This window comes from Beta vulgaris, chromosome 6 (genome assembly GCF_026745355.1).
Source record: "Beta vulgaris subsp. vulgaris cultivar EL10 chromosome 6, EL10.2, whole genome shotgun sequence".
Taxonomy (NCBI): Eukaryota; Viridiplantae; Streptophyta; class Magnoliopsida; order Caryophyllales; family Amaranthaceae; genus Beta; species Beta vulgaris.
Genome location: NC_079207.1, coordinates 32,938,094 through 32,954,841, shown reverse-complemented (window position 1 = coordinate 32,954,841; position 16,748 = coordinate 32,938,094). Strand labels below are relative to the sequence as shown.

The 16,748-nt window shown below is 35.6% G+C and overlaps 1 protein-coding gene across 1 annotated transcript; it reads left to right on the top strand.

Moving 5' to 3' along the window:
• The first annotated feature begins 2,431 nt into the window (after nucleotides 1–2,431).
• LOC104896475 (uncharacterized) lies at nucleotides 2,432–4,060 on the top strand. The gene is made up of 2 exons (XM_048646976.1): nucleotides 2,432–3,326; nucleotides 3,471–4,060. Exons 1-2 carry the CDS (start codon nucleotides 2,432–2,434, stop codon nucleotides 4,058–4,060), a joined length of 1,485 nt encoding a protein of 494 aa, XP_048502933.1.
• Nucleotides 4,061–16,748: the final 12,688 nt, after the last annotated feature.

The following is a 16,748-nucleotide window of genomic DNA, read 5'->3' as shown; positions in this document are numbered from 1 at the left end:
GTTTGATGGAGTGTGTGATGGAAGGAATAAATGAAAAGTGGAAGATAAGGGAGTTGTGGGATCAAAAGAAAAATGACATCTTTTTGTTGTGCATTTCACTCACTCTTTTTGTTTCTATTTTCACAGATGTGGATCGATTTCTGGTGTTTGATCAAAGGTTTTTATGTTTACTCAATCACCACCTAGTCAGTGCTTGGCTTTAGCAATTTTCCCAAGTTCAGAGTTCTAACCTTGTCATGAGGAGTTTATCGAGTCAGAGTGTTTGATCCGTAGGAATGTCCATGGAGTCAGTGGTTCTGTGGTGGGGAAGGCTGGGCACTGGGCATTGAGGGTCTGGCCGAGATGTGTGTGTGGTTGGCTGGAGGTGGTGATGAGAGGGGGGGTGGGGTCGCTGGTTGTTGTTCGTGGAAGTAGGTAGTGGAAATGGTGGGGTCTGGGTGAAGATGTAGAATCAAAGGACCTAGGAGACATGCCAGATCGCTCTTTTTAACCTGCGAAGTTTGTTTATGTGAAAAGATATTCGAAACTCCCCTAATTTTGGGAGAATTTATAGTCAATCACTATCAGCAAATTTAAAGTATAAGGTCTATATTTGGGATTGTGGTGTTATTTTTCCCTAAAGCTCAAGGGGTTAGATTTTAACAAGTTTGTTGGGCAGATATTCTGGTCCTGTTGAGCTATGCATCAGTTGGGCAGAGTCAGACTTGTTGCCTATTGGTTAGTCGAGGCTTGGAATCAATGTGTTTCTATTCAGAAAGGTGGAACTTCATTATATTGTTCAGACCGAGCTGTACCTGTTTCTCCCAGACCTGCATATTAAGCATTTTCCTTTCCGGCTTATATATCTGAATTTATGGACATGCTTTTAAAAACTGAGTTGCATATATTGACGTTAAGAAACATTGATGTTGCATGCAACTTAAAAATTCCTTAACTCTATAGTTTCTGTCTAAACTTTTTTTTTTTTGACGAGGAAGTTTCTGTCTAAACTATGGGGCATTGCTTCTGCACAAAATACCTAAAATGTGCAAGCTTCACTCATTAATTAAAAATGCTTGTTCTAAGCAATATTTATCTCACGTTTAATTCATGAAATGCACGCTGAGCCCATTTTCTGGTTTGCTAGTTTTTCTTTAGGTCCTCTTTTGCTGCAGAAGAGAAAGGAACACTACAATTACTAGCCAAAGTAAGTGAACAAGTTTAAATAAGGTTTGATTTGTATTATTGTGTTGTTCATAAGTGTAGAGTATTGTTGGGAGCTTTTTTTTTTTGGTTTGGAGGGGGAGGTTGGTATTTATCATTTTTATGGACTTAAATCCTGCCTGCAGATGGAGCTTGTCTCTTAACTTGTTTCGTTTATATTACATCATGACTTATATGACATCTCGTAATCATATTTATATATATGTTCCTTCATTTGTATTTTGTCCTCCCCCTCTCTTTTTCTGGGTGCAGTGGTACAACAAGTATTTGGAATTTCTAACCTTGCTTATTCTATTCATAGGATTTCATATACCCTAGGTAACTTTGTTACTTCATTATGATTCTCATGGTTATGTTGTATTGTTGTATTTATCATGCGTAAATATTTGTACCTCAGGGAGCTTCTGTTATGCTTCAATATTGTTTGTTACTGATGTCTGTTGTCTGTTATTGTTCAACTAATGAGCTGGCACAAGTTTGTTAGAAGTTAGTTAGTTTGTTACATTACTTCTTCTACACTCTTTTAGATTTCCACTTGTATATATAGTTTCTTCTAGGCTGTAAATCATTTCAATTTGAATAAAATTAGTTTTTCTCTACAGAATTCTCTCTTCTTCTCTCTGAGATAACATGATTATCTCTACATGGTATCAGAGCTAAAGGCTCGTATCTGATAATTCATTATTTTGATGATTGATTTCAATCATTTCTAAACAGAAATCAAGACAAATTCCAGAAATCTTTGTTTCTTTCTGATCTAAATCAACAATTTTTGTTGATTTTCTTACAATTCTTGTCTGAATTTGATTCAAATCAACAAATCTGAAGTTGATTTTCTTGAAATTCTTGTCTGATTTCATTTTTAACTTCCGCAATACAACAGTTGATTCTGTTTTAAATTTCTTCTGAATCGTTACTTGTTCTTCAATTTCTTTGAAAAATGACAGAACCATCACAAAATTCAGTCTCGCAACCTCAGAATACTCTAGTAGGTTGTACTGATAAATACTTTTTAGGATCAGGAGATCAACCTGATCAGAATCTTTGAGCTCATAAGCTCAATGGAGATAATTTCCTCACATGGAATCGAGGTATTAGGTTAGCATTAGGTGCTAAAACTAAACTGAAATTCATTGATGGTAAGACTGTAAGACCTCCATCAGATTCAGAAGAATTGCATAAATGGTTGAGAAATGATTACATGATTCAGTCATGGCTTCTCAATTCAATGGACAAAATGATAGCTGAAGGTTTTATATTACAACAATCTGCACATCAACTGTATGAAGAAATTGTTGAAAGGTATGGACAATCTAATGCACCTCAACTCTTTGAATTACATAATCAACTTTCATTTATACAACAAGGATCTGATTCTATTGTGCAATATTACTCTAAATTGAAAAGAGTTTGGGAGGAAATCCAGTTGCTAGATGGATTTCCTGATTGTGATTGTGGTGCATTAGATAAATGTTCATGTGGTATTCTTAAAAAACTTCTTAGTGCTGATCAGAAACAAAAGTTGATTCAACTTCTTGTTGGCCTAGACAGAGGATATGATAATGTCACTACTAATATCCTCAGTATGGATCACTTGCCAAATGTTAATCGTGCATATTATATGCTATTACAAGTTGAGAGGCAAAACAGATTGACTTTTCAACAAGATAACTCTCCTCAGACTAGTGCCTTTGTATCTATGAAGCAACAGTCATTTCAAGGACCTCCTTCACACACTCATCCTTCTTACACTGACAAAAGAGATGGAAAACGCTTCAAGTTTGATAAAAGTCTCAGAAAATGTGACTATTGCAAGAAAACTGGTCATAATATGGACCAGTGTTTCAAACTGACTGGAGTATACCCTGAATGGTTTCTTAACATGAAATCTAAAGCTGTTGGCACTAGTTCTATTAATAAATTGGCTGCTCATGTTGGTGACACTATTGGAGGTTCTATACTTGGTGATACTCCATCAGAATTTGCTGCTGATACTTCTCATCAACCTTCTCATGTTGATTCTGCCTTGGTACAAGCTATGTATAAAGAAATGATGAAAATGGTCGAAAATCAAGCACCAAGCTCTCATCCTTCTGATCTTAACTCCTCTGTGAATTTTGCAGGTATTATCACTACTTCCAATGTTAATTTAGTATCTACTTATGCTAATAAACTTGCTTGGATAGTAGATACTGGTGCTAGAGATCATATGATCTAGAATAAAGCTTTATATGCTTCATACATTACTCTATCTACTCCTATTAAAGTTGGTTTACCTGATGGTACAACCAAACTTGTTACCATATCTGGCACTGTTAAACTTAATCACAAAATAACTCTTCAACATGTTCTTTTGATTCCAAATTTTACTCACAATCTTCTATCTGTCAGTAAGCTTTTGTCTCACAACAACCTTGTTGCTATATTCACTTCTTCTTCCTATCAATTTCAGGACCTCACAACTAACGAAATCCAAGCTATTGGCTTTCAACATGCTGGTTTATACAAGTTCTATTATGATTCTTCTTTTTCTTCTGCTGATAATTCATCTTCTTTGTTGCATATTAGTTATCATGTTAGCACTACTCTTCCTACTCTTAGTGTTTTACTAGCTAGACTAGGCCATTTATCTGTTCAGAAGATGTCCAAATTGTCTATACCACACAAACATAATAATACAGCAAATGTTTTTTGTGAACCATGTATTCTTGCCAAATCACATAATACTTCTTTTCCTATCTCTCTTTCTCATGATGGTGCTATTTTCCAATTGGTACATGTGGACCTTTGGGGTCCTTACAGACATGCTTCTTTATCAGGAGATCATTATTTTATTACTGTTCTTGATGATTTTTGAAGAACTAGTTGGACTCATTTGGTTTCTTCCAAGACTCAAGTCCCTAAACTGATGACAGAATTCATTGCTTATGTTCAAAATCAATTTAATACTTCTATTAAAATCATTAGAAGTGATAATGGCACTGAAATTTTTTAAGAAGCTTGCACTACTCTTTTTGCTAGCAAAGGAAATCTTCATCAAAGAAGCTTACCTGGTATACCACAACAGAATAGAAGGGTGGAAAGAAAACACAAACACCTCCTTGAAACTGCAAGGGCAATTAAGTTTCATGTTGGTCTTCCTAATCAATTTTGGGGAGAATGTCTTTGTTGTCTGTTATCATTCAACTAATTAGCTGGCACAAGTTTGTTAGAAGTTAGTTAGTTTGTTACATTACTTCTTCTACACTCTTTTAGATTTCCACTTGTATATATAGTTTCTTCTAGGCTGTAAATCATTTCAAGTTGAATAAAATCAGTTTTTCACTACAGAATTCTCTTTTCTTCTCTCTGATATAACATGATTATCTCTATAGTATTACATCATTAAGTGTAGTGCTTAAGTAGTATGACTTGGCCTCTTACTCATGATAGTTATGGTGAGTGCACTTGTAATCGGCATTCTTTTTATAACCAAGGCTTTGTTCTCCTAGTGATTATTATGTAAGATATGCTCTCTAGTAAAGTTTAAGAAAGGATGATGTGTGGTTTACTTAGTTAATGTGATCCATTGCTGTCCCAAACTCCCAATGATGGAATAACTCCTATGAGGCTGTGTTATGAAATACTAAGGCAGAAGTTATATGAATTATAATATTTAATGGTGTTATGTGTGCATTATTCTGCATTTTTGCGTCTCGTAATTCTTATCCTCTCCCTCCGTCTCGTTTTATCAACTATTTTTTCTATTTTCGGAAGTCCAAAATACTAGACAAAGTGCCAAGAGACATAGCTATAAAATTTCAACAATTTTAATAACTTATTCTATTTGGATAAGTGTACCATTTGACTAAATAATCACTGGTTAATTAGCTGAAGCATGAAGGGAATTTGCAGAAGCTTTTCTTCAAGAACTATTTTCTTGTGCACAAGTCATGTTCTCGTATAACAATTGTTGTTGAGATGGTAAACCTAGTGCTTTTTAGTTTTAACTAGTGCCAACATTTCCTTTTCTAATTCATAATAGTGTGTAAAATTTCATAACGTTTGTTATGGCGGATTTTTACAGGTTGACGTTGACGTAATGACTTAAGGTCCTTAATGTTACGACGCAAGGTTAGCCGCAAAGACAAGACGCAGAGACCAAGTCAGCGAAGCTAGTAACTGACATTCCAAGAAAGAAGGGCTCGAGATTAAGAGCGCTTGACCAAGTAAGAGTATAAGCAATGACAGCTGCACAAAGCTAGGGAGCGAATATGATGAGTGGAGAATAAAAAGGAGAATCTCCTAGATTCCTGGAGAACAACCGTTATAGAATCATAGCTTGGAATTATAGTATTGAAGCACAGAAAAAGCCATAAAAAAACACACGACATTATTCAGAGAAAAAGCATACAAGCAAACGCTATTCATTACTCACATTCATTGATACTATTTTTTGTACTTAGATCAAAAAGATAGATTGTAAGAATTGTTGTTCATCTGGAACGACGATCATCAATAGTATATTGGTGGTATCATCTCCACATGCGGTTTTTACCCACCTTCATTAGGGTTTTCCGCGTCACTATTTCCCGGTGTCATTCCTTTGAATCCCCCTTTGCATTAATTTCTTGTTTCATTAGTCCAAACATCCGGTTGTCGTGTCCCTAACTTTAATTCTGTCGTAAGGCAGATTTCAGCATAAACAATTTGCCGCCCACCGTGGGGCACAACCAGATTAATTACTTTCTTCTAAAACCCATCCAATGGCTGAAACACCAAGTCTAGATAAAATGCAAAAGCTCCATGATCAAATGAAAGCAAAGATGACCGAAATGAAGAGAGCTAATGAGCGTTTATCCTCTGACTTATCTTAGTATTCAGAGAAAATTCAGAAGCTGCAAGAGGAGTTGGCCTCATCAAAAGCATCCAAGACAAAGCGTCGCGCCAACATGCAAGACATCCCTTTCATGCAAAATTATACTGGTTCAGACAGTGTCGAATCTGAAGATGACGCAGAGTTCGAGGAAGAAGATCCCTTGAACGATACAGAAAAGACCCATGGCAACGGAGATGCAAATCCCATGGCGAAGCGGATGATCTTGATCGAGAAGCAAAATCGGCGCCCGATGAAACTTATGTCCCAGCTCCCAGGGGCCCCGACGCCAAGCATCCTGATGGCTATACAGAGTCACCATTTGTGGAGAGGATTTCTAAGTTCGTACTCCCTAAAAAGCTCAATATGCCCGTCCTCATCGCCAACTATGATGGTTCAACCGTCCCAGGCGAGCATGTTGCCTAATACAAGCAGAGAATGTAGCAAACGTCAGTCCCCTGGCATCTCGTGGAAGCGTGCATGTGTAAGTCTTTCGGAGCCACGCTAGCCGGTCCAGCCCTCAAATGGCTCAGGTCCCTCAAGCCAGGAAGCATCAGCAACTTCACTAATTTGGTCAACAAGTTTTATGATAAGTTCGAAGGCAACCGCATCTTGAAGAAGCAAATTAGCGATTTATATGGCGTCGTTCAAGGACCTAAATAATATGTTCACGATTATTATAATCGCTTTAATAAAGAGATGATTAGTATGAAAGATCATGACACTAAAACTGCCATAGAATGTTTCAGGAAAGGTGTAATTCTTCGATCAAAGCTCTACAACTGTTTTCACGAAATACCCGTACCAAACGTTCGAGTAAGTCAAAGCCCGAGCACTGGTGTAGATGAGACTGGAAGAAGATGATGCCATCCTCAACACTATATCAACGCGTCATGCGCCTGAAAGTTCCAACGATGGCAAGTCCTACGCCCCTAAGAAGACCAATTGGCGAGGTCACCCTTACAACCGCCCTGGTCAGGTACATAACGTTACTGATGTTGTTGACAATGCAGGTGCTGACACAAGGACGAAGTCGCCAACTTATCCTGACCTTGAGTCCTATGGATTCAATTCTCTGTTGATGTTGACAATGCAGGTGATTTCAGTTGGATCTGATGTATGTGGACTAACGTATTGTGATGCCTGTTGACCCAGTATGGTTTTGATGATGACAAACTAAAGTAATTTAACTAAAAAATTTTATGAGTTTTATGTGTGCAAGAATCATTGTAAAAGGTTGTGCCTATAGCATTGAGAATGCTTGTTATGAAAGGTTTGCGAGGTGCATTATTGTTCCTATGGATAAAGAGAATACTACAATCAAGGGTGAAGTGAAGAGGCTTGACTTTAAGATTGAAGTGAAGATATTCAAAGGAACAACTATCCTAACATGAAGGAAGCTTAGAATGCATGAGTTTGTATTTAAGTTCCTAAATGTAAAAAGGGAACAAGATCCGGAAAGGTAAGGAAACTTGAGTTATAAAGTTGGAATGAAGGTTTAGAGTCTCTAGTTAAGTTCCTAGGTTTAATGAGTCTAAATGGTAAAAAGGTTGTGTCGTTTCTATTAATTAATCTACGATTCTTGAGTTATGTTAGCATGTTCCAAGTTTGAGAATTGGGAATTGAGTTAGTTGTATGTGAACAGTTTGACAGGTTGGGAACAGACCTAAAACGTCCTATGTTGTGCGCCTAACATATATGAAGCGCTTAACTGATTTTGTTAGAGTCCTAGCTTAGTTTGACTAGATCCACTAATTTAGAGATTAGTTAGGAGTTTGTTATGAAAAGATTTTAAAATGATTTTCTGTTTGGAAAGGATAATATCTTATTTTAAAATCTTATCTTTTTATTCTAAGTAAATCAAAAGATTTTATTTTAAATAAAATCTGATTTTGTTTTTATTTAAATATTTTAAAAATATTTTTTCTTAAATCATTTATTTAAAATATTTAATTTTTCCAAGACTAACCACGTAATGTTTACTGTTAAACGTTTTATTTGTTTTAGTGGGTTTAGTGGGCTTGCTTATTATTTCCCAAGTATTAATTAATTTATTGGTTTAATTACTCCCCAAGCAAACTAATATCACGTTTAAGCTTACTGCTACACGTTTACTGTTGTGGAGTAATGGGCTTGATTATTTTATTAAAGCCTTAATTTATTTTAATTAGTTTAATTAGGCTTCAAGTTTTATAAACCACGTTATACTTTACTGCTTCTCCTATTAAGTTAAGTAGTGGGTTAGTGGTTATTTAATTCTCAAGTAAAGTTAAATAAAAACTAATTAATTAATTAAGTTATGGATATCATGGGTTAGTGGGTTAATTAGTGGTAAGTTATTTCATGACTACTTATGTTATAAATAGGCGCTTAATCTAAAGTTTAATGTGTCGGACTTTAAGTTATTCTTACATAAAGTGTCAAACTTTAGTAGTCCTTCCATAGTGTGTCTGACTTCGGTTTTAATTGGGTTTAACTAAGATAAGTCAGTACCGTATTCCTTCAATATACTCTTGTGTTCCTTACGTATTTCCTACTTATTCCCTTATTGTTTTTATCGTTTGTAATCTTGGTTTTTGGGGTAAGGGGATTTTGAGTGAAATCCTGTATTGAGAAAAGCTTTGAGTAAAGCAAGAGAAAGGGAAGAAACTTGAGTGAGTTTCATTGTAAGTGTGAGAAGCTTTGAGTGAAGCAAGAGAAAGAGAAAGAGAAAGGAACTTCGAGTGAAGTTTGAGAGGAACGACAGTTGTGGGAACTGTCGTTGGGAACTTGAGTTTAGTAACTTAAGTTGTGGCTCGAGAGAAAAGTAATAGGATTGTAAACAGAGTTGTTTTGGCCTATTATAGTGGAAAGTTTGAGTAAAATCCCTTGTGGTCGAGGTTGTTTCTTCCTATTGGGCCTAGGAAGTTTTTCCTCGCTAAAATCTCTTGTGTATTTCTCTTGTTCCTTTCGTTGTTTTATAATTCCGCAAAAAATAACGTATATTTGTCACACTATAATTCACCCCCCTCTTATAGTGTTCCCTTAGAAGTCAACAATTGGTATCAGAGCCAAAACTCACAAAAACATAGGAAACCCTATTGAGAAAAGATCCTGATGGGAACACTACTTACTGAAAACTCGAAGAAGGTTATTCAACCTTACGACCTCCAATGTTCAAGGGAAATTCTTCACCTACTGGAAGAACAGAATGGAGATCTTCATCAAAGCACAAAACTATCAGGTATGGAAAGTCATAGAGGTTGGCGATTTCAAAGTCACAACCAAAAACGAGAAAAACGAGGTAGTTCCTAAACCTATATGTGATTTTGATGCTTTTGACTATAAGAAGTTAGAAATGAATGCTCAAGCTATTCAACTGTTGTATTGTGGTCTTGGACCTCATGAATACAATCGTGTCATGGGGTGCAAAACTGCTAAACAAATATGGGATTTACTTGTAGTCACTCACGAAGGAACAAATGAGGTAAAAAGGTCTAAGATTGATCTTCTAATGAGTAAATATGAGCTCTTTTCAATGAAACCATATGAGACAATTCTAATATGTTTAATCGAATTTTCTAACATTATTAACGAGTTGGATTCTCTGGAAAGTATATTTCTTTGAGGAACAGGTTTGCAAAATTTTAAGGAGCTTACCAAAGGAGAAGTGGATGGCCAAAGTAACTGCTCTCCAAGAAACGAAAGATTTCACCAAGTTCAATCTAGAGCAGCTAGCAGGTTCATTGTTGACCCATGAACTTCAGTTAGGAACTCAATATGGTGAAATTTCTACAAATCGGGCACTTGCTCCAAAAGCCTATGAAGAGGAAGAAGAGGACGAAGATTTTGATGCCGAAGAAATTGTTAAACTTGTTCGAAAATTCAAGAAGATGGACAGACATCTCAAATCGAGCAAAACCAAAGGTAAAAAGTCTTGTACTTCAAAATATGAATCTGGTTATTTCAAATGTCGTAGATTAGATCACTATATTAAAGAGTGTCCCTCATGGGAACAAGAGTCTGAATCCGAAGAGGAACTTTCAAATGAAGGCACTTCTCAGTTATGTTTAATGGCCAAATTTGATGTTAAGTCTAAAACTGAGTTATATGTTAAAAAGTCTAATGTGTCATACTATGGAACCTAAACAAAGTTGGGTTCCTAATTCTAATTTCTAGACTTTATGGATGCCTTAGTGAGGGGGAACAACATATGACACTCATTGTTCATTGCGCTTCTTTGGGTGATTTTTTTTTTAATTTCGCTCACTTAAAAAGGTTTATGAAAATAGTAGAGGTGATTTTTTTAAATGAGTTAAGTTGTCTTGTCTTTCCCTAAATAATTCATCTAGCGCTTTTATGTAGAGTTTTTGTGAAATATCTTCCATATGAAAGTGTGTCACCACAATTGCTTCTATGTTTTATGCATATTCATGAGTGAAATTGATAAGATGACTCACTGATGTCTTTGTAATATTCTCTTTATTGTCCATATTGATAATTGTTAGTCAAGAGGAAGGAGTAAAAAGTGTAGTTCCTTTCATCTAAAGAACTCATATGTTATACATTCCACATGAATCAAGTGCATTACGTATGAATGTCCAATTCTTTTTTCACATGAGTTATATCATTTCCTAAATTCTCATATCTTTTATTCTACCATATATTTTTCAAAATCTCAAAAATTCCTCCAAAATAATTTCATCTCACATTTATATATATACTTTTTCTTTTCTAACCAATTCACCATAATTCCAAATCTTTCGGTTTCTGTTCCTATACTATCACTTTGAATATTAATGATGATGCAACAATTGAGGGGGAACAAAGAAAAGAAAAGGAAAAGCTTGAGGGAGACAAAGAAATATGAGAGAAAAATAGGAGAATAAAAGGAAAGATGTGTGAAAGGGAGTAATAGAAGAGAAAAAGTTCCAAAAATGTTCAAGTTCCTACTTCTACAAAGATGTCAACAAAAAAAAACGGTTCTAGTAGTCTCAACTGTGTTCCTTTAGTATCAAATCTAAAGTAAACAAAAGGAATAAGTTATTTCCTTGAATCTCAAAATAAGGAACAGACAGCAGAAATTATATTCAAAGTATTGAAAAAGAAGTAAGGAACTACATGTTATTTTAAAGGAACGAGTGTGTGCTTCAAAGGCGAATCACAAGGAAACTAGAAGTTTAGGAAAGGTAATGGTGGAGGAACAAGTGGCCAATTCATACATATATATCCTTGCCACTTAGCCTATACCAACCATTCCTTCACAAAATGAGCCTTTGATCCTATCTTTTAATTCTATTGGACATTTCGTTTGTTTGCACTTTAGTAATAGTGGTGGTTTATGTTTAACATGATCTAGCTTCTTTGACTAATTGATCATCATGTGCATGAGGATGGCTAATATTACTAGATTGATGTTTGAGCTAATTGAAATTTTTAACTCATGTTTGACCATTAATTTTATGTTTATGGTGGTGTGGTGTCATTATAAGTTAGAAAGGTTGATCATGAATTCTTTTAAAGTAATTCGCTTTTTGATGATGTCAAAACGGGGAAGATTATGGCAAAGTAACTTATTTATTATTCTTACTATGGTCTATTCTCTACTTAATATGATCTTGCATTATAATATTATATTCTAATTATGTTAGTTTTTATATTACTTTGCCTTGGTTTGTCATCACCAAAAAGGGGTAAATTGTTGACCCAATATGGTTTTGATGATGACAAACTAAAGTAATTTAACTAACAAAGTTTATGAGTTTTATGTGTGCAAGAATCATTGTAAAAGGTTGTGCCTATAACATTGAGAATGCTTGTTATGAAAGGTGTGCGAGGTGCATTATTGTTCCTATGGATAAAGAGAATACTACAATCTAGGTTAAAGTGAAGAGGCTTGACTTGAATATTGAAGTGAAGATATTCAAAGGAACAACTATCCTAACATGAAGGAAGCTTAGATTGCATGAGTTTGTATTTAAGTTCCTAAATGTAAAAAGGGAACAAGATCCGGAAAGGTAAGGAAACTTGAGTTATAAAGTTGGAATGAAGGTTTAGAGTCTCTAGTTAAGTTTCGAGGTTTAATGAGTCTAAATGGTAAAAGGGTTGTGTCGGTTTCTATTAATTAAGTCTACGAGTTCCTTGAGTTAAATGTTAAGTAATGTTTCCAAAGTTTGAGAATTGGGAATTGAGTTATGTTCCTATGTTCGGAACAGACGTTGGTACAGGTTGGGAACAGACCTAAAACGTCCTATGTTTGTGCGCCTAACATATATGAAGCGCTTAACTGATTTGTTCAGGAGTCCTAGCTTAGTTTGACTAGATCCACTAATTTAGGGATTAGTTAGGAGTTTGTTAGGAAAAGATTTTAAAATGATTTTCTGTTTTGAAAAGGATAATAACTTATATTAAAATCTTATCTTTTTATTCTAAGTAAATCAAAATATTTTCTTTTTAAAAATACAATTTTTCATAAATCATTTATATAAAAATGGTTTAATTGTTCTCCAAGCAACCACTAACCACATATTGTTTACGGTTAAACGTTTTATTTGTTTTAGTGGGTTTAGTGGGCTTGCTTATTATTTCCCAAGTATTAATTAATTTATATGGTTTAATTACTCCCCAAGCAAACTAATATCACGTTTAAGCTTACTGCTCCACGTTTACTGTTTCTGGAGTAATGGGCTTGATTATTTTATTAAAGCCTTAATTTATTTTAATTAGTTTAATTAGGCTTCAAGTTTTATAAACCACATTATACTTTACTGCTTCTCCTATTAAGTTATAGTAGTGGTGGTTATTTAATTCTCAAGTAAAGTTAAATAAAAGCTAATTAATTAATTAAGTTATGGATATCATAGGGTTAGTGGGTAAATTAGTGGTAAGTTATTTTATGACTACTTATGTTATACATAGGCACTTAATCTAAAGTTTAATGTGTCGGACTTTAAGTTATTCTTACATAAAGTGTCAAACTTTAGTAGTCCTTCCATAGTGTGTCTGACTTCGATTTTAATTGGGTTTAACTAAGATAGAGTCAGTACCGTCATACCTTCAATATACTCTTGTGTTCCTTACGTATTTCCTACTTATTCCCTTATTGTTTTTTATCGTTTGTAATCTTGGTTTTTAGGGTAAGGGGATTTTGAATGAAATCCTGTATTGAGAAAAGCTTTGAGTAAAGCAAGAGAAAGGGAAGAAACTTGAGTGAGTTTCATTGTAACTTTGAGAAGCTTTGAGTGAAGCAACAGAAAGAGAAAGGAACTTCGTGTGAAGTTTGAGAGGAACGACAATTGTGGGAACTGCTGTTGGGAACTTGAGTTTAGTAACTTAGTTTTGGCCTAATATAGTGGAAAGTTTGAGTTAAAATCCCTTGTGGTCGAGGTTGTTTCTTCCTATTGGGCCTAGGAAGTTTTTCCTCGCCTAAATCTCTTGTGTATTTCTCTTGTTCATTTCGTTGTTTTATAATTTCGCAAAAAATAACGTATATTTGTCACACTATAATTCACCCCTCCCCCCTCTTATAGTGTTCCCTTAGAAGTCAACACAGCCAAAAGGCTAGCAAGAGAGAGAACCCCCTCGTCCGCCCTCCATAAGTCTTGCAGGTTCGAAGAAGAGTGCAGGCTGGAAGCAATGGCGATCACCTTCAATGACGATGACGTTTGCGAGGCAGAATATCATGATGGCCTAGTCATATCCTTAACCGTCAGTAATTGCCTGTTGAAGCGAGTGTTGGTCGACAGACACAGTTTAACCAACATCATCTTTTAGAGCGCCCTCGAAAGTATGGGATTGTGTGAAAATATATTACTACAAAGTCCATTGTTTTAGTTGGTTTCAATAGACAGGCCCAACATACTATCTGAGAGATCACACTACCAACGCTCACTAAAGGCGTCAACTTGCAAACTAGATTCAACTTCGTGGATTGCCCGTCTGCCTACAACATCATCCTCGGAACTCCATGGATCCATAAAATGAAGGCAGTCGCGTCAACCTACCACCAGACGTTGAAATGTCCTACCAAGTGGGGCGTCCAAGAAATAAAAGGCGAGCAGAAGTCCGCACGAGAATGCTACAGCTCGTCGCTCAAACCGCCAAAGGCGTCAATCGAGCAATTAACGGATGGATCAGCGCCCGACGCGCCCGATGAACAAAACATAGACGAAGTGACGCTTGATCCAGCCGTTCTAGACCGTGTCGTTCGAATTGGAGCGACGCTGTCTCCAGAAATGCGAGGTCAGGTAATTGACTTTTTGAAAGCTAATAAAGATTGTTTTGCTTGGTCTCATGAAGATATGACAGGTATAAGTCCCTATGTCATTGCGCATAAACTCAACGTCGATCCCGATCATAAGATGGTAAAGCAGAATTGACGGAAGTTTGCACCAGAGCGAAACCAAATCATCAACGACGAAGTCCAAAAATTGATCGACGCCAGAAAGATACGCGAGGTAAAATACCCACAATGGCTAGCCAATGTCGTGGTCGTGAGCAAAAAGAATGGAAAGTGGAGGGTCTATATCGATTTTACGGACTTAAATAAGGTTTTCCCCGAGGACCCGTTTCCTCTTCCACACATAGACAAGATCGTTGACACGACAGCAAGGCACAAGCTCTTGACATTCATGGATGCATACTCTAGATACAATCAAATCTTGATGCACCCCGACGGTTAATAAAAAACAGTATTCGTCACCGACAAAGGTATATATTGTTATAAAGTTATGCCATTTGGATTGAAAAATGCAGGTGCCACATATCAACGATTGGTCAATTAAATGTTCAAAGACCAATTGGTCGACACGATGGAAGTATATATTGACGATATGCTCGTGAAGTCTAACCAAGCGAAAGATCACATCCAACACCTATCATAGGCCTTCGACGTCCTTCGCAAGTATGGTATGAAACTAAATCCCACTAAGTGTAAGTTCGGAGTTGCTGCAGGAAAAATTCTAGGGTATGTCGTGACACAACGAGGGATCGAAGCCAACCCAGACCAAATAAGAGCACTCATCAACATTCAATCCCCAAGGAACGTCAAAGAAGTGCAGAAACTAACCGGACGCGTAGCTTATTTAAATCGTTTCATATCCAGGTCGTCGGAGAATGTTATTTCCCTAGGAACACTACAAGAGGGGGGGTGAATTGTAGGTGTAGAAATAAACGTAACTTTTTGCGGAAATTAAAACTTAAACGAATAAACAAGCTAAAGGAACACAAGGGATTTTTACGAGGAAAAACTTCTTGGGCCCAACAAGAAGAAACAACCTCGACCACTAGGGATTTCAAACTCAACACTTTCACTAATTAGGCCAAACAACTCTGTTACAACCTAATTCTAACTCGAGCCCTACCTTGAGTTCCTAAACTCAAGTTCCTGAACCACTGTTCCCTTAACAGCAGTTCCTCTCAACTTCACTCGAAGTTTTCTCACACATACAAGCTTCACTCAAAGCCTTTCTCTTACAGAACTTCACTCAAAGTTCCCTTACCCCAAAAACCAAAATACAATTGATCGAAATAAGCTTAGTGGAATTAGAGTAAGAAGGCAAAGAACAAATGGCTATTATGAGAGAATGAAGGCACTGACACTTAATAAGTTAAACTCACTTAATTACTTAGTCAGACACAATTTGGAACTTATCTAGACTTCTATATTTATAGTGTTAATCATGAAGAACGTGGATTAATGTTAGAGTACACGTTTTAATCCATTTACCCATGATGTTCCTTCCCCTAAGGAACACGTTTTACATCATGTCCCATGATCCCATGAACTATAAATGAACGTGGATAAAATGCAGCCATTACTCCTAAGTAATAGGAGTTCCTTGAGCATTATCCGAAAATCAGTTTTTTATAAATTCTTTTTATCTTTAAATCTGAATTTCTAATCTTTAAGAAAATAATATCTTTGAAATAAAATCTTTCTAACAACCGGATATTTATTTTCTTATTTTCCGAAAAATAAATCTTTTCCAAAACAGATTTTCTTTTTAAAACTGATTTTATCATTTGAAATTAGAAATAACTAATTTCCTATAATCTAGGCATGACTTACTCCATTATCTTTTAATCGTTATACTAAGTACACGCCTAAGTCTAGTTCCTTATATTAGTTCAGTTCCTTTAACATATTTGCTAAGTGCCACTTAGTTTGTTCCTTACAAAGGAACAAACGCTTCATTCTCAAATTTCTGCCACAGTTCCTTACCATTCTTTCTTTGTTCCTTTACATTGGAACTAGAAAATAAAACGCCTAGCTTCTATTATTCTTGATCCAATGCTTGCTCCAGTATCAACATAGAAACTTCTTTACTTAGCCTTTGAAATCCTCTCTTGACTTCTTCATTGACTTCGTATTCTCCAGTTCTTTGCATTGATACCTTAGACACCATACACTTAAATAATTCATTAGTTCACTACTTAGTTTGTTCCTTTGTTTCTTTGTCATTATCAAAACTAGGGTTCAACAATTTCCCCCTTTTTGATGATGACAACAAAGGTACAAACTAAGGAAAAAAAACAAATAATATGAAAATAAAAACATAAAGAAGAAAATGAAAAATAGAACACAATTATATGAGTAACTGAAGTTTGATTTTTCATTTTCCTTAACCTATTTTTGATTTTTCATTTACCTTATCCAATTTTTAATTTTTTTTAATTTTCATTATTTTTGTTTATGTACAGTTTGTTCCTT

Bases quoted from the DNA above. Each gene is read 5' to 3' on its own strand.
- LOC104896475 (XM_048646976.1), top strand. From the start codon at position 2,432: ATGGACAAAATGATAGCTGAAGGTTTTATATTACAACAATCTGCACAT. The intron at 3,327-3,470 runs GTATTATCACTA...CTCCTATTAAAG, and splicing joins CTCCTCTGTGAATTTTGCAG to TTGGTTTACCTGATGGTACA.